Source organism: Ochotona princeps, chromosome 1, assembly GCF_030435755.1.
Source record: "Ochotona princeps isolate mOchPri1 chromosome 1, mOchPri1.hap1, whole genome shotgun sequence".
Taxonomy (NCBI): Eukaryota; Metazoa; Chordata; class Mammalia; order Lagomorpha; family Ochotonidae; genus Ochotona; species Ochotona princeps.
In genome coordinates, this window is record NC_080832.1 from 7,676,038 (window position 1) to 7,700,753 (window position 24,716).

Here is a 24,716-nt window from a genome sequence, read left to right on the forward strand (position 1 = left end):
CTCTTCTCACAAATGTTTATTTGCTCCTCAAATTGGCAACTCGGCTAGTCTGGCCCTTCCCCTGAAGAGTTCCTCACACTCTCCCACACACCACCATCAGAATGGCAATTATTGATAATTGACAATGAACATCTTTTTCCCCCCATAGATTTATTTATTTATTTGAAAGTCAGAACAAAAGAGACCTTCCACTCACTAGTCCACTCCCTAGGTGCCTGAAACATAGAGCAGGGGCAGACTTGAGCCAGGAGCTTCTTCTGGGTCTCCCACAGAGCTGCAGGGGTCAAAGCACTTGGACAATACTCTGCTGCTTTCCCATGCTATTAGCAGGGTGCTGAACCAGAAGTGGAGCAGCCAGAATCAAGATGGCAGAATAGGGTAAGGACACGTTTAAATGGACGGAAAAACATTTAATCAGGATGAAGCAGAGAGGACACATTCCAGGAAATAGGAGAAGACAGAACAACAGCAGAGGGGTACCTGGAGACTGACAGACATAGGAAAGCAGCTGACACACGGTGTGGTGTTTCAGTGACTGATACCCCAGTGGCATTCAACAAACGGTGATCTGAACTCCACCAGCAGCCAGAACTCCACCAGCAACCAGGTGGGAAGGGACTTTCACTGGGAGCTTGGGAGGTGAACCCAGACAAAGAACTGTCCGTCCTGCTGGTCCGTTTGATTTGATCAGGAGTAGAGACAGAGCAGCAGATCACAGACGGGCAGTGTGAGAACAGGGTGGATTTCACAGCCCAGTCAGCCCCCTAGAGCCGAATTGGGCACCATTTTACATAAGGAGGCAGAGGCAAGGGAAAGGACTGAGCCTACGCTGAGCTGGGAGTGAACTCATTTCTGACTCAGTGAACTGCATCAACGTGGCATTCTACAGGTTCCACCCAAGACAGGTCTGGGTAGCCCTCAGACCTGAGGGCCAGCAGATCAAGAACTCTAGTAGTGGTACATCAGGCGCCATTTTGTACACTGTGGCAATAGCTTTAGAACTGCAGGGGACAACAGTGAACTGTGCATGTGCTGAGCTCGCGAGAACTCACTGAGGTCCGTGGATTGCACTGGTCCCGCAGGAAAATAATATCGACTGTGGCATCATGCGGGTCAAAATAGGTCCATGTGGCACCCAGACCTAATGTCCAATAGGTTCCGGCAAGATCAGTGTCACCAATAACCTAGCTTTATAGGATACCTGGTGTCTCTATAATCCTGGGACCTGCTCCAACCGGAAGTGGGAGAAAGGTTGCAGAGACAATGGTGCAGCCTCAGCACAGAATCACAGGAGGTGGAAAGTGGTGAGCCAGGAGCCGGGGCTGTGGAGACCACGGCGTAAATCTAACATAAGAACCCAGACCTGGAACTCGCTGGAGGTTGTGGCACAAATGGCTGCAAGCAAAAAGTTGTGTACTAACCGCAATAAGTAAAATCGCAGTGTAGACCTGTGGGTGACACAGCTTAGAAACCTGTCCCAAGGAGAAGACTGTGCTAACCAGAAGTACAATGACCAAGAGCAAAAGAAGAGACAAAGGCACAATGAATATTACTGAAAACTTGCCTGCAAAGGAGTAAAACCCTATGCCAACCTCAGAGTTCACTGAGGAAGACATCGAGAAAATGGGGCATACAGAATTCATAAAACTCATTTTAAAGATTCTGATCAACAATGAGAAGCACATACAAGAGTTCAAAGAATTTAAGGAAGCAATAAAGCAAATCAAGGCTGATATATCAGAAATTAAGTACACAGTAGAGCAAATTAAAAGTACAATGGAGAGTCTCCAAAAGAGAATGAAGCAAGCAGAAGCAAGAATCTCAGAATTGGAAGATATTTCCTGTCATCAGGGGGGAATCAAACAGATAGCTGGAAGCAAAGCTGGATCAGGCCAAAAAAAGTCTTCAAGAATTGAAAGACACTATTAAGAAACCAAATATAAGAGTTATGGGAGTCCCAGAAGGTGCAGAAGGAGAAGCTGAGTTTGCAAATGTCTTTAATGAAATAATAAAGGAAAATTTCCCTAACCTAGAGAAAGAATTGGGAAACAACATCTAGAAGGAGCACAGAACTCCCAGCAGGCTTGATCAAAAGCAATCTTCACCATGACACATGATTATCAAGCTCTCTTCAATTGAACATGAGGAAAAGATCCTTAAATGTGCACGTGAAAAAAATCAATTGACATATAAAGGAATGTCAATTAAACTCACAGGAGATCTCCCACAGGAAACTCTACAGGCAAGAAGAGAATGGAGTGACATACTCCAGATTCTAAAAGAAAAAAATTGTTGGCCCAGGATAACATATCCAGCAAAGCTTTCTTTTGTCTTTGAAAATGAAATAAAATTCTTCCACAGTAAAGAAAAGGTAAAAGAATTTGCTTCTTCCAAACCTGCCCTACAATTGATACTTAAAGATATTCTCTTGACAGAGAAGAGGAATAGCACCTACCAAAACCAAAAGCAAATGGGAAGAACATCCCAGTAAAATGACAACAGAAGACTAAACCAATGAACAACCCATTGCTAAAAATGACAGGACCAAAGTACCATCCATACATATTAACCCTGAATGTAAATGGCTTAAGCTCAATCAAACGTCATAGAGTAGTAGACTGGATTAAAAAGCAAAACAACATCTATTTATTGTCTAGAAGAGACACACTTCACCAACAAAGATCAGCAGAAACTATTTCACATGGATTTTGTTGTTTTCTGTTAGTTTCATCTCTTCAAAACATTTTCTTCTGACTAAATCATTCAATGACTCTAAAATCATACAGTAACATCATTTTCTTCAAGAAGGTTCTTGACTTTGATTTCTTCAGCTACACATTAGTCATTTAGTAGCATGTTATTTAACTTCATGGTGTTGTTAATTTCTTTTTTCTCCCTGATGTTGATTTTGTTTTGTGGCTTTTCATTTAAGGGGATGTATAGTAGCTGTGTAATGGAGACTGTCATATCTAGCAACATGTCATTTAACTTCAGAGCATTGTAAATTTCTATTTTTTCTTTCTATTGTTGATTTTGTATTATGGCTTTTCATTTAAGGGGATGTACAGTAGCTGTAAAATGGAGACTAACATCCGGATGTGAGGATACAATGTAGTGTGCATTTCTACTTCCAGACAAAGAAGGACTTACAATGAAACTGTTCACTATATCTTGACAATAGGATGCTGGACTCTGCCATTGTCCATGCCCGCAATGATGGACATATGACCGTGTGTGAAGAAGTATACTTTAGTAATGATATAGAGGAACTGGGGGGGAGGGAACTGGGGAGAGGATAAGAGAAATGCCAGGAGCCTATGGAACTGTATCATAAAATGATAATAATAATAATAAAATGTAAAAAAAAAAGAATTGGAGCAGCCAGGAGTTGAGCTGACACCTATACACTGCAGGCAGCAGCTCTTACTGACTACGCTATAATGCAGGTTCTGACAACAAACATCTTAAAGATAAATGTTTTATCCTTTTATCACACCTACCAACAAGCCACCGCAACATATTTTCTATTTCAAAGTCTTGAAATAAGAGAAAATGGACACTCTGCCAAGTACGTCTACTCAAGAGATTTCAAGTCTAACATTAGACAGAGAAATCTTCTGCATTTGTTTTACCATAAAATAGAAACGCCAGCCTACACATACAACAGAAACTACCTCCTGTGGCTACACATGCTCAGTAATGATGTCACATAATTCAACATTCTCCAGATGCCTAAAAGACAAACCCAGAAAAATCAAAACACACAAAAGCTTCTCACATTCTGGGCTCTATTCCCCAATACTTGATGGTTCTGTCCACTTGTAAAGGACTTTTCACCATGAAGCATAAATACTGGGGAAAACACACAATTCTCTGCAAAATCCACTACAGTGCTGTGTTCAGACTGCATCTTCTCAAGCCAAAAGGTGCTCCTAACCTCCTCGGGAAGCAGAGCTTGCTGATATCCCTGAGAGCCTTCGGGAGGGCACCCTGGAGGAGGACACCCTGCAGAAGGGCACCCTGGAGGAGGACACCCTAGAGGAGGGCACTCTGGAGGAGGGCACCCTGGAGGAGGACACCGTGGAGGAGGGCACCTCCTGGCTCCACAACAGACTCCCAGACTTAGCAACACAGCAACTGCTGCAGTAATTCAGAGAACTCTCCAACTTTTTTTAACAAATGCCCACATTAGAGGATCTCAATTACTTCTACTTACATACACCAAATCAAAGGCTTCACTTCAGAGATTTTTATTACTAGGACTCACTTTGGATCTCCAGAAACAAAGAAACAACAGTGCTTGTGAGGACTTTAAGAACCATCATGGGGCCAGCACCAGGGTATAGCAAGCTAAGCCTCCACCTGCAGTGCCAGCATCCCAACAGCTCCATTTGTGATCCAGCTCCTTGCTTATGCCCTGGGTCCCAAGGCATGAACAAGCTCATCTCACTTCAGGAAGATAAGTGAGCAGGAAGACCCAGATCAAAGAGAGGTACAGAAAATAGATGAAGTCAGAAACACAGCCAGCAGCAAGTCCTGGTGGCCATGAGATTCTGGAGGGCTAGTCGAGTCAAAGGGATGAGATCTCCGGAAGCCTGACTGTCCTGCTCCTCATATGAACGAATGGAAGGATGACCTAGGAAAGTGCGCATGAACTCGATCATAGGCCACAGCAGAGTAGTCATAAATGATGAGAAAAGCCAGCTCTAAATAGTTTACAATCCTTTAAGTAAATGATTTACTTATTTATTTGAAAGGTGCAGTAACAGAGAGATAGGGACAGAGTGGGAGAGAATTCTCTCACCAGCTGACTCACTCCCCAGTGGCCAGCACCAGACAGTATGAAAACCAGGAACCTGAAACTCCACTTAACCTTCCTACGTGGGTGGCAGAGGCCCAAGCACTTGGATCCTACTGCTGTTTTCCCAGGTGCATCAGCAGGAAGCTGATTTGAAAGCAGAGAAACCAGGACTTGAACCAGCACCCGTGTGGGTACTGGTGTTGTCGTAGCATGCTGTACCACAATGCCAGCTCCTATACTTTATATTTCTAGATTTACATTTTCTTTACATGTATTAATGGACCATGATCTATTTTTAAGTTTTCATTTGTTTTGAATATGTAGATTTTCAATAATGAAAAATATAATCAATTTAAAACCTATGTTTTAGATAATCTTCCTTTAATGATTCAGAAGATATTGCAATGCCTAGGGTCACATTATTAATATTGATTACCTTTGCAGTACAACAAAATAAGGACTTCCAACTCACTGAAAGTCATAAGTGTTATTCTATTGTTCAGGCTTATTTCAGAAGAAGTATAAGAAGAAAACTATCTCAACAGATAAAGCGAGAAAAACCCCACAGGGAAGAGTCAGAAGGCTTCCTTTGCTGCTTTAACAAAGTAACAGACTGCAGCTAATGAGCCACAGGAAGTCTGGAGTCAGACTGGGACCAGCATGGCTGGGCTCTGGTGAAGTCCCTCTCTGGCTAGGAGATGGCAACATCCTTTTTGTGCAGAAACAATGAAAAAGCATGCTGGCGACTACCAATTCCATCCGAGAGCGCCACAGCAGACAGGGCATGGAAATGCAGTTTCCCCACCTCGCTCTTCTTATATCCCCTCCTGTCATTCAAGGCATGAAAAGTGCACCCTGCTCCTGCCTTCCACACCATTCAGAACAACTGACAGCATGGTAAGTACTCCGCAGGCTCCACGCACCCAGCCCCTCCCGCTCCTGTTGAGCTACCTTAGGTTAGGTAACTGTAATTTTAGGCTTTGGTAGCTCCCTTTCTGTCTCTTGCACGTGGAAACTTTGTACATACTACATGGCTCTCAATCTGATTGGAGGATGAGAGCTTCAAAGCCCCTGACTTTGTCGCTCAGTGTAGTGGCTCCTAGAGTGTAGTGAAAGCTGCCACCAAGCTTGGGAAACAGACTCCTCCTAACATCCTACAGTTAGGTCGAGTGTGATCTCTCTCATACTCCACAACAGAGTACAGCATTAAAATTCATTTCATCTGTTTTTTTTAAGATTTATTTTATTTTTATTGGAAAGTCAGATATACAGAGAGGAGAGACAGAGAGGAAGATCTTCTGTCCCATGATTCACTCCCCAAGTGGCCATAACAGCCAGTGCTGTGCCGATCCGAAGCCAGTAGCCAGGGACCTCCTTCCGGTCTCCTACACAGGTGCAGGGTCCCAAGATTTTGGGCCGTCCTCTACTGCTTTCCCAGGCCACAAGCAAGGAGCTGGATGGAAAGCAGGGCCGTCGGGATTAGAACCATCATCCATATGCGATCCTGGCGCATTCAAGGCAAGGACTTTAGCCACTAGGCCACTACACAGGGCCCCATTTCATCTGTTTCGACTGGTTTTTCAATGTGACTATTTGAAACTTAGTATTACATATGTGGCTCATAAATTTCCATTGCACAAGCTGTTGTAAAATACAATTTTTTTTCTTTCAAAGAGGCATTACTCTTAAGCAAGTACTTCTTAAGTAGCAGAAAATATTAATTTATGTTATAAGTCCTGGCTTCCCTCAAATGATTTCAATCTCTGAAGTAGACAGATGATTCGATTTTTTAAAGCATAATTAAGGGGGAAATGTTAGGCCCTTGTTGACAAGAAAACTCTTTTTGGCCATGTTGTTTAAGTAATCTCCTAATTACCCCACATGCTATGTATAATGAATTTTCTGAAAAGAGGAAAAACCATGAAAATATTAAATGAACAAACAATAGAATATTTGTTCACTCCTGCTTTCTGTATGAATAAAATCAATTTCCCACATCATAAACATTAATTTACTGTATCTTAAAGTCATGGAATACTTCTTTCAGGGCCCGGCATGGTGGCCTAGTGGAGGGATCCCATATGGGTGCTGGTTCTAATCCCAGCAGCTCCACTTCCCATCCAGCTCCCCTGCTTGTGCCTGGGAAAGAAGTAGAGGACGACCCAAAGCCTTGGGACTCTGCACCCATGTGGGAGACCTAGAGGAAGTTCCTGGCTCCTGGCTTCGGATCGGCACAGCACTGGCCGTTGTGGTCACTTGGGGAGTGAATCATCAGATGGAATATCTTCCTCTCTGTCTCTCTCCTCTCCGTATGTCTGACTTTCCAATAAAATAAAATAAATCTTTAAAAAAAAAAAAACCACCACCCAGCAGTAGAATCCTGGGCAAAAGCGCAGTTATGTTTGTTTTAGAGTCAAGTACGTGGGCAGACCCAAATGGAAACAGTGGAGTGTGGCACTGATCAGTTCCTGTGTATCTCTTCCCTCCCAAAAATGACGTTGACAGCTAGAAAAAAAAATCCCCAATTACAATAGGATACCCTCTGCCAAGTGTGCCAAGGATGGTCTGTGCCTAAAAGCCTACTTGCTTAAGGACCAACAGGTGAGGTGACGAGCGGATCAGGTAAGCAGATGCACGAACTCCACAGAAGACGCAATTGTGAATGGAGGTAGATAAGGAACCAACACATAGTAGGCACCCAGTACCATGGAATCCCAAACCTGCACAACCCAGCCTCCCTCGCAGCTGGGACATCAGCCACCCTGCTCCTCACCCCTCGCCTACCTCCTGCCCACATCCCATGCCTATACTTAACAATCATGAGACTACTTCTCAACAGAGGGCTCATCAGGAAGGAACGAAATGCACAAAATAAAAACCTGGGGATGACAGTGCATCGGGGCAGTAACACCCATGGTCTACGGGCCACATCCTGCAGCCACCATGGCCTCTGGAGGCAGATGTTTGCACCCCGGTACAGATCATACAACCAAGACACACTGAAAGTAAGTGATCCATCCGAATCCCAGAAGGCTCAGTTCCCACTCAGGTAGGCTGGTTCAAGAACCATAGGGGTTTGGGTACTAATAAATCATGAGCACAGATTATATAGTTAAGGTGAGATTTATTTGCCTAGGACTTGAGTAATAATGTCAGTCATTCGCACTGCAACATCACACAGCCTGAAGCTGCTTCCCAGGAGGCTGTTGCCTGTACCCGCATCACTCTCATTCTCTCCAGCATAAATACACTCAGGAGACAGCAAACCTCCATTAAATTTGGACATGATCATTTATTTTTATTAATAGAAAAAATTAAACAGAATAACCCACTAAGGGGAAAAATAAATGATACCATTATTTTATCAAATCCATTTTATCAATAAAATATAAGTCAATTGTAGTCTGGTTTTAATTTCATTGTGTTTTGTTTTGCTTTTTTACATAGGTGAAATAAATTTACATTTCTCAAAAAACACTTTAAAAGGGGATTTTTGATTTAACATTTTAAAATAAAAAGGATTCTGGGCAGAGGGTCAGGAGGGTCAAACAGAGTACCCAGGAAGGAAACGGGGAAGGCCTGGGCCTAGAGGGCGCCAGGTGAGGCTGGCCAGCAAAGCTGCACACGGAACAGTTCGGGCCCTTAAGGACACAACCCTACCCATGCAGCCTGACATCTCTTCCTCAGAGCCATTGAGACATGTGACCAGGGAATTCTCTAGGCAAACAAACAAACAAACAAAGCTACAAACTAATATTGGGGATAGGGGCCATGTTTAAAAACAGAAGTGATGTTCTTAGAACCCTGACTGCACTGTGAAGAGGTAGAATCTGGAAAGTTAATGGGTTCACACCCAGCTGTTAATTAACCCCGTTCCTAACATCTACACCCCAATTTGCTCATCTCTAAAATGACAGGAACAGTTGCAAAGCTGCAGAACTAATGAGCGGGCATTAGTGAGTACGAGAACTTAGGGAGGTGCCCAGCACAGCAAGTCAGCAGTCAGTGTGAGCCCCTCCTCTCACTCCTGTCCCTTTGATTTCTGCCTTTACCTCTTACCCAGTCCAAGTGCACGCAGATGCACACACACAGATGAACGTGTTTACACACACATACACCGGCTCCCAGGATCCTGGCAGTGGAGTAAATTCAAGTGAATTTTACAAAGGCCTCCTCTGAAAAGGAAGATTGTCTTTGAAGAGTAGAATTGAAAGAGTAAGAAAGCAGAGCTACTGACTGTTGTTGCTTACCACTTTGTTTTTTAGTGAAACTCATGTAATGTAAAATTAACCATTTTACAGGGTACACGTCACTGGCTGTCAGTACACACACTGTCGCACGGCCACCACCTCTATCTACTTCCAAGACACTTCAGTACACACACACTGTCGCACGGCCACCACCTCTGTCTACTTCCAAGACACTTCAGTACACACACACTGTCGCACGGCCACCACCTCTGTCTACTTCCAAGACACTTCAGTACACACACACTGTCGCACGGCCACCACCTCTGTCTACTTCCAAGACACTTCAGTACACACACACTGTCGCACGGCCACCACCTCTGTCTACTTCCAAGACACTTCCACGGCGCGCAAGGGAACCACACCCCTTCAGCAAACGCTCTTCTCAATTCCCTCTCTCCAGTCGCCAAAAATTATGTGAAGGTTTTCTAAGTCTACGGATTTGCCGCTGATGAAAGTTTTACATGACAGAATTACTATCTTTAAAAGCCCTCAAGCATGAAAATAGGAGATTCAAATAAAATCATCCCTACACAGCCGTACTTACGACTTAAAAGGGAACCTCAGAAAAAGCACATCTCGTAGAAAAGCTTGTTTAAAGCATAATTCATATCCTTACAGATACATGAGAAAATATAGTATCAGCAACAATGACAAACTGCAGCAGGGGACAGAACTAAGCAGTTAGAAGTAATAAGAACACAGTCCTCAGAATCACGCCCTATACAGGCTTAAAAAGCCACGTGAGGGAGCTGCGGCTGTGAAGCGATGGGTTAGCCTGCTGCCTGTGATGCTGGCGTACCACAGGAATACCAGTTTGAGTTCCAGCTAATCCAGTTACAATTCAACTCCCTGCTAATGCGCGTGGGAAGGCAGCAGAACATAACCCAAGTATGAGCGCCCCTGCCACACACAGAGAAGACCTGTATGGAGTTCCAGATTCCAGGCTTCAGCTTGGTCCAACATAAGATGTTGTGGTCAACTGTGGAGTGTTCGCGCACATGGGGGTGGGAGGTGAGGAGGAAGCAGAGCTGTGCAGCATGACAAAAAGGAAAATTTTTAATTATGAAGTACTTCTTTTTTTAAAAAAAAGATTTATTTATTTTATTACAAAGTCAGATATACAGAGAGGAGGAGAGACAGAGAGGAAGATCCTCCATCCGATGTTTCACTCCCCAAGTGACCGCAACGGGCCGGTGCGCGCCGATCCGAAGCCGGGAACCTGGAACCTCTTCCAGGTCTCCCACGCGGATGCAGTGTCCCAATGCATTGGGCCGTCCTCGACTGCTTTCCCAGGCCACAAGCAGGGAGCTGGATGGGAAGTGGAGCTGCCGGGATTAGAACCGGCGCCCATATGGGATCCGGGGGCGTTCAAGGCGAGGACTTTAGCCGCTAGGCCATGCCGCCGGGCCCAATTATGAAGTACTTCTAATAAGTCCGATATCACAGGGCTAATGCCGTGGCATAGTAGGCTAAGCGTCCACCTTTGGCACCAGCTGCTCCACTTATGATGCTGCTCCACTTATGATGCTGCTCCACTTATGATGCTGCTCCCTGCTCATGGCCTGTGAAAATAGCAGAGGATGGCTCAAGTCCTTTGGCCCATGCACCCATGTAGGACACCTGGAGGAGGCTCCTGGCTCCTGGCTTTGGATCAGTTCAGCCATTTAAGAATGAATTAGTGGATGGAAGATCTCTCTCTCTCTCCTTCTCTAACTCTGCCTTTTAAATAAAAATAAAACAAACCTTTAAAATAACAGTAATAAAAGTATAAACTGAGGACAATAAATGAGAAAACAGCTAGGAGGCATGTAGGGAGTGATTATCGGAGAAATAATGGAAAAAGAAATTTGAAATTGAAGGACACTCTCTCTACCAAATGTACCTACCACTTCAGGTGAAAAAAAAAACATTTACTGAGGTCCACCATCATGAAACTGCCATCTGGGTACAAGAGGGCCACCATGCAAATAATATACACACTAAATAATAAGCTACCCAATGACTGAAACAGGACAATCCTAGGCATACATTGAGTCAGCTACGAAAGAGAAAGCTAAATTTCCACCTAGCAAGACGGGATCATAACAATCAGCAATATCCTAAAATGGAATCATTAAAATAATAATACTAAAAGCAGTTGGTAAGTAGCCAGGACAAGAGACAGCTCAGCAAGAGACAAGAAGTACAGTGCTGCTGTATTTCTGAATTTAGCATTCACCCCTGTGTAAGCATTACTATGATAAAAATTAAATTTAGCTCCTACTTTTGAGCTTTGGTATAAAAGTAGATAAACATTTTAGGTGAAACAAAATTTTTATCTAAAGATGAAGCAACAGTCCAATTCCTGCCTCTGATAGAAACATTTCTTGTTCTAATTAAGAGATTGTCTTAAAGAGTTGTTTCTCACCTCAGATAACCAAAGCAATCCGGTACCAAAAAGCAAAAAAACTGAGGCACCATTACACCAGATTTTGAGACATATAACGGAACTACTGAAACCAAAACAGCATTGTACTGGGGTAAAATCAGATGCAGAGACTAGGGAACTAGAAGAGAGATTCCAGAAGATAATTACGCATCTACCATCCAGTGATCTTTGAGAAGGGCACCCTTCTCAAAAGACCATCTCTTGGTGCTGAGGAAGACTGAAACTTAACTTCTACCAGAGGTCCAACTGGAGGGAATCCCCAAAGAAACCTGGTCTGAAGTGATCCCAGGTTTAACTCTTACATGTGCTTGCCAGTACAGGGTCCTGCTCAGTCCATCACCACATCAGCCTATGCACATACTGGTAGCTGAAATGACTGGGTCAGTTCTATCTTCAGCCCCATTTCTCACATAAACCAATGGATGCTGTGACCCAGCCCAACCCTGCCACTGCACACTCAGTCCTTACATACACCACTGGGACCCGCAGCCTAGTCAGAGCGGCCCCCAATAACCTCCATGAGGCCTGCCCCCAGACCTGTGCTTGCCAGTATGTGCAGCAAACAGGTCCAGCCTGTCCCATATCCCATCCAGCTCTCCTACACATCAATGAGCACTGAAGCCTAGCTTAACTCAACTGACTCCACTTGCTGCCTGTCTAAGTCAGGCCCACCACCCACCCTGGTTCTCATACTCACCAGTAGGAGTCGCAGCCCATCAGAGAGGTGCCCATTATTTCCCTACTAGACCCACTCCCAGCCCCAAATCTTGCACTCCCCAGATGGTTCTGCAGTCTAGCTCAACAGAATTTGCCTCCAGTCCCAGCACTTGCTAGCTGATGCTGTGATAAGGCCCAACCAACCTGCACTTAACTGGTTCATGCCTGCACCAGTGGATACTGTCAGTTAGCCCAGCCTGGCTTTCCTCCTTACCCAGTTCACATGCATACCAACAGGTGCTGTGGTCCTGCCCGGCCTGGTCTGCTCCCAGTCCCAGTTCTCATGCCCACCAATGGGAGCAATGGCCCAGCAGCAAAGTCCTCCGCAGTCCTACCTTGCTAGCACCACCTCCCCACACCTGTGCCTCATATATGCTGGTGGGTGCTGTGGCCCAGTATGGCATGGCCCACCTCACCTCAACATTTGCTAGTTGGTACTACAGCCTGGCCTGGCCCGGTCTGCTCCCACTTCCAGCTCATACTGGTGGGTGCTGCAACCTAGCCCAACCCAGACAGCCCCCATCCAAACCCTGACATGAACTAGCTGGTGTTGCGGCCTGACCTGGCCTGTCTTGCACCCCATCCTGGTTCTCAGATCTGCCACTGGGTGTTATGAACCAGCCCAGCCTGGCCTGCCCTTAGACCTGACCCACACATATGCTGGCAGGTACCATAACCTGGTCTGGTCTGGGCTGCTCCCAGCCTTGTTTCTTGGGCTCACTGCAGGGACTATGTCCTGACAAAGAGTTACCCAAGTTTCTCCATCAGATCACCTCCCAGTGGCAGATCTCACCAACCCCAGTGGGTCCTTGGCCCAGATTGACTCAGTCCACTTCCTATCCTCACAAGAACAGTGGCTTTGCCCAACCGGCCCACACCCAACCAAATTACAATAGAGATATTTTAGTGGATTAAATTAAGTGAATGGCTGATCGTGGGGTCTTTGCTGCTTTCTCAGGCTCATTAGCAGACATTTGGGGATTGAAACTGGAGCAGCTGGGATTCAAACTAGAGCCCATACAGAATACAGGCCACACAAGTAGCAACTTAACCCACACCACAACACTAGGTCCTCAATAATTTTCAGTTTCATTCAATAAAGGAAGTTTGTCTACAAAAATATAGTAAAAGTCTGAATGGATGCAGTTTCCCACATTGAACTTCTCATATCTCTATCACCTCCACCTGCAGGGTGGTATCCTAACAAGAGCTTTCCTCCACCAACTGCACCCTCCCTTGCATCCACAGTCCTCACTAAGTGAGGATGTGAGTACCATAACCAAAATTCTAAAGGTATGACAGTGGGGCCAGCAGCATGGCACAACAAGTTAATCCTCCCCCTTTCTAGCTGGCATCCCAGATAGGCACTGGTTCAAGTCCCAGCTGCCCCACTTCTGATCCAACTCTCTTGCCTATGGCCTGGGAAAGCAGAAGAGGATTGCCCAAGGCATTTGGACCCTGTACCCATGCAGGAGACTCAGGGCAAGTTCCTGGCTCCCAGCTGCAGGCTAGTCCAATTCTGGCCATCACGGCCGTTTGGGGAGTGAACCAGCAGATGGAAGATCTCTCTATGTCTTTCCTTCTCTCTCTCTCTCTCTAAAAATCTGCCTTTTAAGTAAATAAACCTTTACATAAAGTGAGCCATTAAGGCAAAGTCACCTCAGTAATGACTATGTGATTCTGTAATGTTTCAAATTTGATTGCATCCACATGTGGAATAAACACATTTGTATGAAACCAAATTAATTAGACAGCATTCTAGTTAAATTCCCACCATTACAATTAGTGCACAGAATGCTGAAATGGATAAAATCCACATTTCAAGGAATAAGCATTTGCTAGTACATTCAAAAAGTACAGTCAAAAAGAACATCACCTCCGAGCTGGTGGAGGTGCACAGGCCGGTCCTGTCTCTGTGAATCTCCAGGGCCTCTTCCGGTGTCTGTGGGAACCTGCTCTAACAAGGCAAGCACATTCTTAAATGTTAAGTCCTGTGCAAATATTTTTCAAATAAAAAATGGTTTATCAGGTGGAAGTGTGGTACAGCATTTAAGATGTCACTTGGGACAGTCTAGCCTCCTATTACAGCAGCTAGTTCAAATCCCCACTACTCTACTTCTAACTTCCCTGCTGCCAACATACACCCGAGGAAGGTACAGGAAATAGCTCACAGAGTTGGGTCCCTCCACCTACGTGGAGGACTTGAACTCATAGTTTTCGGTTTCAACTCGGTGCAACTCTGCAGACTTTTGGGGAATGAACAACACATGAAAGGTGTCTCGCTACATTTCGAACAAATAAAAAACAGCTTTTTATACTAGTTTTTCTCATCTCTCCTAGGTTTAGGAAAGCGGGTCATCAGCAGGAACAAGAGTCAACAGTGGCTTCTAATCTTCTAGAAGGATGATGAACAACCCTTATTACAAAGCCAAACAGAACAAGATTCAATGCAAAGGAGATCCTTCTTTTTTTAGATTCACTTATTTTTGCTAGAAAAGCAGATTAGATTTATGGAGAGAAGGAGAGACAGAAAGATCTTTCACACAGGGCCCAGTGCAGTAGCCTAGTGGCTGAAGTTTTCCCCTTGTATGCACTGGGATCCCATATGGGTGCCATTCGTGTCCCGGCAGCCCCACTTCCCATTCAGCTCCCTGCCTATAGCCTGGGAAAAGAGTCAAGGATGGCCCAAGGCCTCATGGGAGATGTGGAAGAAGCTCCTGGCTCCTTGCTTTGGATTGGCTAAATTTCGGGCAGTGTGGCCACTTGTGGGTGAATCAGCACACAGAATATCTTTTTGTCTCTTCTTCTCTCTGTAAAATCTTCCTTTCCAATACAAAACAAATAAATCTTAAAAAGAAAAAAATCTTCCATCCACTGGTTCACTACACAAATGGCCTCAATGGCTGGAGCTGAACTAATCCAAAGCCAGGAGCCAGGAGCTTCTTCCAGATCTTCCACGCAGGTACAGGGTCCATCCTCTGCTGCTTTCCCAGGCCACAAGCAGGGAGCTAGATGGGAAGTAGAGCAACTGACCACCACATAGGATCCCAGTGTTTACAAGGTGAGGATTTAGCCACTGAGCCATCATGCTGGGCTCAGGAAAATCATGCTTGTCACCTGAAAACACCCAATCTTTCTTGAATTTTAGGAAAGAAAACAGAAAATTAAAATTCCTCAGAAATACACTTTTAAAAAGTTTAACACTTTAAAAGCTCAGCATAGACACTGTAAATGGAGTCCTAATACAATGTTAAAGTTAAGGTTCAAGCACATGTGACGCTGTTTGCAGTCCCAGGTGGCAAGGCAGTGAGGGAGGAGGAAAAGGGGCCTGTTTCAGCCATGACTGAGGGCAGAAACAGAGGAAGGCTGCCCTGCTCATCAGATTTGGTACAAGGAAAGCACAGAGCTGAAAGCTCAACTGAACGGCTGATCATGGGCTCATGCGCCAAGATGAGGAAGACACACTGGGGAACTGGTTTAGGGCCAGTGAGAAGACACATTCTATCTGGGAACCTGCTGATTGTCCAACTTTGCATCTCATATACCAAGTCAGAAAGCAGAGTTGGATCTTCAGAGAGTCAACAGACAAAAACATAAACTTGGAGCCATCATTATGAAGGTAGGTTTTAAAAAGTCAACTTAGAGACAACCTAAAACAAACAAAAAAAAGCCTGCCTGGGGACACGGGGAGCTGTAAGGTTTAAAGTGAGGTAAGTGTAGGTGCCTGGCTTAGGGACTGAGACATTCACGTCCCAGGACGGACTACCTGTGTTCCAGGTTCCACTTTAATGCCGATTCCGGCTTCCTGCTATAGCAGACCATGGGAACAAGCAGACCGAATATCTGGCCCAAACACGGCTGTTGGGGGCCTTGAGGAACAGGAATGGCCTCTCCCCTCCCTCTCCCCCTGCCCTTCTCCATCTCTCTCTAGTAAATAAATAGGAAATAAGAAATAAGAAATAACAATAGGGGATGAAAAGCTTAAGATTTAACAACAACTCTTCTTCCGGCCTCCCCACTACCTCATCCTTCTCTTTTTTCCCTGCTGATCTCCCACCACCTCCACCCCATTCCTGCGCCGTTGGAATAAACCTCCTAAGATACCTCGTTGCATCTGGTGTTTTGGCTCACGAAAGCTCCTGGCTGACTTTGAGTAGCATCCTAGGATGACCATAAACACATCCTTACGATCCTGTATCTTTGAACACATTCACTAACTGACAGACCCAGGAAAGCAGCAGACGCAACAGTGTGGTGTTGCCATGACTGATACCCCAGCGGCACTCAGCAAGCCACGATCCAAACTCCACCAGCAGCTGGGACTCCACCAGAAGCAAGGTGGGAAGGGATGCTTACCGGGAGCTCAGGAGCTCAACTCAAAGAACTGCCCGTCTCGCTGGTCTGTTTGATTTGACCAAGAGCAGAGACAGAGCAGCAGGTCCCAGACGGGCAGTGCGGGGAAAAGGGTCAATTTAACAACCTGGTCCACCCCCTACAGCTGAATTGGGTGCCATTTTGTATGGTGTGAAAAACTAAGACTGCGGAGACAACAGTGAGCTACACATGTGCTGAGCTGGGAGCGAACACGCTGAGCTCAGCGCATTGCAATGGTCCTACAGGGAAATAATACTGGCTTTGGCATTGTACACGTCAAAATAGGTCCGTGTGGCCCTCAGACCTAACAGCCAACAGGCTCCAGCAAGATCTGTACCAACAACAACTTAGCTGCATAAGATACCTGGTGTCTCCCTAATCCTGGGACCTGCTCCAACCAGAAAGTAGGAGAAAGGCTGTACAGACAAAGGTGCAGCCTCAGCACGATATCAGGAGGTGGAGCGGTGTGAGTCGGTAGTTGGGGCTGCGGAGATCATGGTGGAAATCTAACAAAAGAACTCAGACCTGGAACTTGCTGTAGGGAGTGGCACAAGTGACTGCAAAGAAAGTACCAGGTACCAACTGCAATAAGTAAAATTGAACTGTAGACAGAGCTTAGAAGCCTGCCCCAAGGAGAAGAATTTGATAGCCTGAAGTACAATGACCAAGAGCAAAAGAGACAGTGGCAAAACGAATATTACTGAAGACTCCCCTGCAAAGCAGCAAAACCCTTTGCCAACCTCAGAGTTCATTGAGGAAGACATCGAGAAAATGGGGGATACAGAATTCAAAACACTTGTTATAAACCTTCTCAACAATGAGAAGCACAAGAAGCAGGCATTCAAGAAATTCAAGGAGTATGTTACACAGCAAGTAACAGCAGTGAAGCAAATGAAAGCTGATATATCAGAAATGAAGAATACTGTGGAACAAAATAAAAGTACAGTGGGGAGTCTCCAAAAGGGAATGAAGCAAGCAGAAGAAAGAATCTCAAAATTAGAAGATATTTCCTGTCACCAGGGGGGGAAAAAAACAAAAAGCTGGAAGCAGAACTGGATCAGGCCAAAAAAAGTATTCAAGAATCGAAAGACACTATAAAAGGCCAAATACAAGAGTTATGGGAGTCCCAGAAGGCGCAGAAAGAGAAACTGGGATTAAGGGTGTATTCAATGAAATAATAAGGAAAAATTTCCATACTCTGAAGAAAGAATTGGGAAACAACATCTAGGAGGGGCACAGAATTCCCAACAGGGTTGACCAAAAGTGATATTCACCAAGACACATTATAACCAGGAGCCCAGCAGTGTGGTCTAGTGGTTAAAGTCCTCGCTTTGAACGCACCCGGATCCCATATGGGCGCTGGTTCTAATCCCAGCAGCTCCACTTCCCATCCAGCTCCCTGCTTGTGGCCTGGGAAAGCAGTCGAGGACGGCCCAAAGCTTTGGGATCCTGCACCCACATGGGAGACCTGGAAAGACGTTCCTGGTACCCGGCATCAGATCGGTGCGCAGCACCGGCCCGTTGCGGCTCACCTGGGGAGTGAATCATCGGACGGAAGATCTTCCTCTCTGTATATCTGACTTTGTAATAAGAATAAAATTAAAAATCTTTTTAAAAAAAGACATATTATAACCAAGCTCTCTTCAATCGAACATAAGGAAAAGATCCTTAAATGTGCATGGGAAAAAAATCAACTGACATATAAAGGAATGTCAATTAAACTCACAGGAGATCTCACAGGAAACTCTACAGGCAAGAAGAGAATGGAGTGATATATTCCAGATTCTAAAAGAAAAAAAATTGTCGGCTCAGGATAAGATAACCAGCAAAACTTTCCTTTATCTTTGAAAATGAAATAAAATTCTTCCACAGTAAACAAAAGTTAAAAGAATATGCCTCTTCCAAACCTGCCCTACAAATGATACTTCAAGATGTTCTCCATAGAGAAAAGGCAAATGTGAAGAACATCCCAGTAAAATAACAACAGAAGACTAAATCAATGAACAACCCATTGCTAAAATGACAGGACCAAATTACTACCTATTCATATTAACACTGAATGTAAATGGCTTAAACTCATCAATCAAATGTCAAAAAAAAAACGATTAAACAACAAACCTTCCATCAAGTTTTGCCAAACAATGCAAGGAGATAATTGCAACAAAGCATTAGCACTGTTCAGTTTGCAGGATGGATGACGTGGGAAGTGAGAGTAGGGAAGAGCGGAATGAGGGGACGGAGGAGAAGCATCTCACAGACGTTTCTCACTCTCCCTCTGGAAGGACACGGACACGGACACGGACACCACTCCCCCACCCCCGCCAGCATTCTGCGTAGTGTCCCTAATAAAACTAACATGCTTATAGCTGACACACCTAGACAGTAATCTGCCCTGCAGCGGCTCAAGACTCACTCTCTCTCTCTCTCTCTCTCTTTCTCTCTCAATCTGTCTCACTCACTCACTCTCTCTCTCTCTGGCAGTCTGGGGGGTAGCATTCACAATAAACAAATGCACTTTACAGCTGAAACACTAGGACGACGACAGTAAACTGCCCAACAGGGGCTCAGACCGAGTCCTGCCATTTGATTCCACAAATACCTGCCATGCTCGGATCTTTAGATGTCACAACTGTGGACAAGCAACTCTAGGCCCACATCTACCACAAGTTCTCAGAAGATAAAGACAGAGCAAGAAGAATGACAGACCGTGTGTTCGAGCTCCAGCTCCCCTCCATGTGAACTACACAGTGCAGGCCAGGTATTCGACATTTAGGAGCCTGAGTATTCTGACAGTAACACACAAATAGTGGGTTGACCTTGAACCAGCTCAGAGCCACACGAGGCCACAAGGTAGAAAGGTCTTGTACCAAGCCCTGCACTAGGCAGGGGGGTGACAACCACCTCCATGTGCTTGGAACTTCCCTGCTTCTGGCTCTGACAGGCCTGCAAACCCTGGACAAGTTCCTACATTACTTGGCAGGCACTCAATGAATGAGACATATTCTAGGATGATGAAGAGAAATGAATTAAAAATAAAAAGAGAAAAACTTCCATAAAGTAATTCAACAGTGAAGTACCCAGACCACCACGAATTATGATCCTCTCCTTTGTGACAGGCAGACCTGTCACGTCACATCCCTGGGTGCCATCCTCCTGCCCCACCCCAGGCCACAGCCTCCCCACAGGAGCCATTTTTCAGAGAGGAGGGGTGAAAAGGCTGTGGAGAGAACACATAGCAGGGACTGACCCAGAGGTAGACAGCCCAAAGGCCACAGGTTACAACTGCAAGCAGCTGTCTGAGGTGAGAAGCTGGCCCAGGAGCCTGGATGGCCCTCAAGTAGAGCCAGCATCCTGGTGCCCAGCAACACCATGCCAGGACTTCAGACCTCCAGCACCCAGAGACCAGGGGACTACTTTAAGTTGTGATCACTTGTTACATACTCACAGAAAAATACATCTTTTAAGACATTATCCACTTAAAAAGTGTGTGTGTGTATGTGTGTGTAAGCCACTGCAATAAATGCAGAAGTGTGGCCCACATCGCAGCATGGTGGACAAAGCTGCCGCCTATAACACCAGCATCCCATATGGGGCACCAGTCCATGTTCCAGCTGCTCCGGATCCCTGCTAATGCACCCAGGACAGTAATGGAAGGTGGGTCAAATGCTTGGGTACCTACCACCCACCCATGTGGAAGACCTGGACTAAGCTCCTGGCTCTTGGCTTGAGCCTGGTGTAGTGCTAGCTATAGCAGACATCCAGGGAGTGAACCAGATGCAAGATATCTTTGTCTCTCTTTCTTTCCTTCTAACCCTTTCAAGTAAATATTTTTTTAAAAGAGAAAAAAAGAAAGCATATAGCTATCACAAAACATAATTCCTTGAATAAAACTTTTAACAGGACAAATCTAAATTTAAAAGAAGTACCTAATATATTAAACTTATTCTGGAAAAAAGAATCCCCCAATATATCTGGCTTCACACAGAACACTTTCAACACTGGTGGTGGCATGTAAAGTGGTCCAGTCACTTTGCAAACCTGCTCAGTCATTTCTACTAAATCTAAATGCATGCCAACACACTGACACTATGACTCAAGATTTTCATCTTTTGAGCACATGGTCTACAAGGAGACCCGCCCATAAAGTTTATAACAGAGTTCCTCAGACCAGCCAAGAACAGGAAGCAATCCAAATGCCCTTCAACGGGAGAATGGAAAAACCATGTCACCTTCCTGCAGCGGAAAATTAACATCAAGTTAAAAGCCTATACATCACACAGCACCTGGATGGATGTCACGGACACTGTGCTGAGGGGAAGCAAGGCACAGAGAGCACACAAAGGAAGGACAGAGTTCAGAAGACGGTGACCTCTCAGATGGGCGTGTGAAATGATTTATCTTCCTTCCAACTGTTGGAAACTGCTATGCTTTGAACCTGATTTGGCCCCTGACCTAATAATACAGGATTTCGGGAGGGGGGAATTTAATCCAATGACGGGTGTTTAGAGGTGGGGTCTAGAGACGAGATCCAAGAGTCATTGAGGGGGATGCAACCATAGGTTCTTAAGAAAATTATGATAAAAAAAAAAAAAAAAACATAGCTTCTCTCTGGTTCTCGTCTTGTCCTATGACCCTTCTCAGCACATGCCCTGCCAGCGCCCTAGGGCCCTCACCACAGCCTATATCAAGCCATCTGAACTTCTGGCCTCCAAAACTGTGAGCCAAATAAAATCTCTTTTGGGCTTGGCGTGGTAGCTTAGCAACTAAAGTCCTTGCCATGCACGTACTGAGATCCCATATGGGCGCTGGTTCAATCCTGGCTGCTCCATTTCCCATCCAGCTTCTTGCTTGTGGCCTAGGAAAGCAGTTAAGAATGGCCTAAAGCATTGGGACTCTGCACCTGTGTGGGAGACCCAGAATTGGCTCCTGGCTCCTGGCTTCAGATCGGCACAGCTCCAGCCATTGTGGTCACTTGGGGAGTGAATCATCGGATGGAAGATCTTCCTTTCTGTCTCTCTTCCTCTCTGTATATCTAACTTTGCAAAAGAAAAAAAAAATTTAAACAAACAAACAATCTCTTTCCTTCCTAAGTAGCCTTTGTTGGGTTAGTAACAAGAAGCCCACTCACTAGTACACATCCTATACCTGACTGTGGTGGTATTTAAAGGGAGGCCTTTGGAGGGGACTAGACTGTGAAGGCTCTGCCTTCATGCAAGCAATCAGTCCCCTACGAAGTCCTGAGCGAGCTCTCCACCCCTCTGCCAAATGACAATGCAGCAACAAAGTGCTACGTGCAGCACAGAGGACTTGCCAGACACCAAATGGGTCAGGGCCTTGAACTGTGAACGAGAAACTTAAGTTGTCTAAGGAATTTCATTATCACAGCAAGAATGGACCCAAGGTGTCCAGTCTGGGAAGGAGTACTGCTGTACTTGGTGGGTGTTGGAAATATTCTGCACCTCGATTTAGTTGGAACGTCAATAGCAACTGCACTTAGAACTGGAGTTACATTGCTGTTGTCAAAATCCAGGCATTAAAATCTTAACCCCCTCCAAGGTGATGGTGTTAGGAGGTAGGGGTCTTTAGACCAGGACCCTCATGGATGGGATAGGTGCCACCCTCATAGAAGTGGTTTCAAAGACACCCTCGCCTTCTTCCCAAGAAATCACGAGTGTGCAGCCCCAAGAGGTGTTCAGCAGAACCCCAGCATACTGACTCCCTGGCTCACTGACTTACAGACTCCCCAACCATGAGAAACGAATTCGTAACGTTTATAAACCACCCACGTAGTTATGGTCACCCAAATGAGCTAAGACAAGATTCAAACATATTCTTGCTCCTTTATAATAGTTAATAACCATCAAGTGCCATTTTTAAGATGCCTGCAATAGTCATCATTTCCTCATAAGAAAATACACAACAGCTAGCGAGGAATGAAATGTGAATGCCAGCAGGGTGCTCTTAACAAATAAATGTTTGAGAGAAATTATCAATCATGCTCTTCTTTTCAACACAGCTGCTAATGTTTTGCTCACTAAATGTTGACTGAATAAGTTTCACAGATAATGCTGCTATTTATGTTTTAGAAAACCAGAGAAATCATATGTACAAATATATAATACCCTATAGAAATACAAGCCAAGGGTTTAGTTATCATCAAAGACACATGGGTGCTTAGTGGGCAAGGCGAGGGCAGCACTGTTTTCTCTCCATCCCGTGGGTTAGCTGTATACCAGGGAGACTCCCTTGGAGCATGAAAATCTGGCTGAGACCACCTAACTCAAAAAGCACCAGCCACTACCTGCTGGTGACTCCACCACTGTGCAACTGTCATAGACAGGAGGGAAGGGGGCAGAGACAAAAGACTCACACGGGCAGGGCCTGGCCTCGAGCATCCTGTTACAGCACAGGACACACAAGTCCTAGGCTGAGGTCTCACCAGCATCAGGTCTAAGACACCAAAGCAGCCTGGTGTCAAGGCCCCAGAATGTGGGCATGACAAGCCACCCCACGACACAAAACCACAGCTCACCTCACTGTTGTGGCCCCGCAGGTTGAAGTTTATCCTCTGTGGCGTACTCCGGTCCCTGCGGCAGTGGCTGGAGGTGAAGGTCACGCCTACCACGCCCCGCCCGTTGCCAGTGGCCAGCCAGCCCTCCTCATAGTAGCGCCTCCTGCATACCGGCTTCTCCTTCTCGCTCTTGGGGACGCGTCCCTTCCAGGACAGGCAGAGGATGTTGGAGTCGCTGCAGAGCACAGGCCCATGTTCCACCGCTGCATACATACTTTTGCCCAATGTACTGTTTTAGTTTTAAAATAATGCTTAATGCTGGAGAATTCAAACCAATGTCTTTCATGGGCTTGTTGACTTTTACTTGTGTGCCTGGCTTCCGCTGCCTTTGTCCCCTTTACTTGACACTGACCTGGATCTAGTTACAAGGTTAGCATTTTATAAAGATCCACCAAATGCATAGTGAAAAAATTCCTCTATAAAAGATGATGGCAGTCTGCTAAGAAAAGGTAATGCTTAAAAAAAGTGTGGTCCGTTTTTAGGTTCAAGTCCTTAAGGGAAGAACACACTGATCCTTTGGAGAAACAGCATCATCAGTCACTGGTGATCAAGGAACAGTTTTCCTCTTTTTACTCAACTTGGGTTATTCTCACTCAGCCTGAGATTCCAGTTTAGTATATGATTCCAGAGACAACAGGTTGCAAATACATAGATTTCAAGTAACTTAAGGCTTTAAGAATCCCTCTAGCTGGAATTCTCTGTTCCAAAGTTTGGAAGCAGAGACAGAGCGCATGGGCTCATCAACTTCCTTCTGAAGCCAGCCTCTGGCATGTTTTCTGGACTGGACAAATTTCTGCTGCTAAAGCTGAAAAAGATTGCATAAAGGGAAAAAAAGGCACACAAACTGTGCAAAACAGACCAGAATTCATGCAGACAGCAATCCTAAGTTCAGGAAAAAAGCATTCTTTCCTCACTGCTCAAAACCAGACCCTTTCTGGCCCTGTATTCCCAAGTATTGCAGGTTCTCTCGGACAACTCTGCCGGCCAGGGCACCCCTGGGTGCCATGGAGCCTGGAAAAAGCCCCTTTGCTGGCCAGAGTCGAGGTACCAAAGCTAGGAAGTGGCACGAAGGTTTGCCAAGGGCAAGTCGTATATCCACTTGCCGACCAAACAGGAACACACTACACACGACTTCGTTTCTTTTAAAGAGTTCTTTCTCCCTCCCCGGTTACCTCTCCCCTTCTCTGCTCCTAAAGAACACGTATTTTTCCGTCTTCCTAAAATAACAAATCTCAGAGGTCAGTCCATCAAGAAGTCTTTGCCTCATGCGCAAGCTTGCTTGGACTCCACCGGGGAGGGAAGGCCTTCAACCACACAGGCCAGCGGCAGGGCCCGAGCAATGCTGACAGCCACTTTCCCTTCACCTTCAGAGACTGCTGCTGCCAAATGACACGACTGTAAGGAAAAGGAAGCTTTGCTAGGATTTTCCTGGAGATTTTCTTGTACTTACACGTTTCAATTGCTCTTCTAAGATAATATCATATAGATGCAAGAAAGGAAAGGGGAAATAATAAATTAAAATTCCTCAAATACAATTAACTAAAAAAGCACAGGAATCAGTTAATTCACTGTTCA

The 24,716-nt window shown here is 45.3% G+C and overlaps 1 protein-coding gene across 1 annotated transcript in view; it reads right to left on the reverse strand.

Annotated features, from left to right (window-relative positions):
- TULP4 (TUB like protein 4) overlaps window positions 1-24,430 on the reverse strand; it is a 153,789-nt gene extending 129,359 nt beyond the window's left edge. The window contains exon 1 of the mRNA XM_004595454.2: window positions 23,103-24,430. Within this exon, the coding sequence (XP_004595511.2) occupies window positions 23,103-23,354 (252 nt within the window). The 5' untranslated portion in view covers window positions 23,355-24,430. The remainder of the gene's footprint in view (window positions 1-23,102) is intronic.
- Window positions 24,431-24,716: the final 286 nt, after the last annotated feature.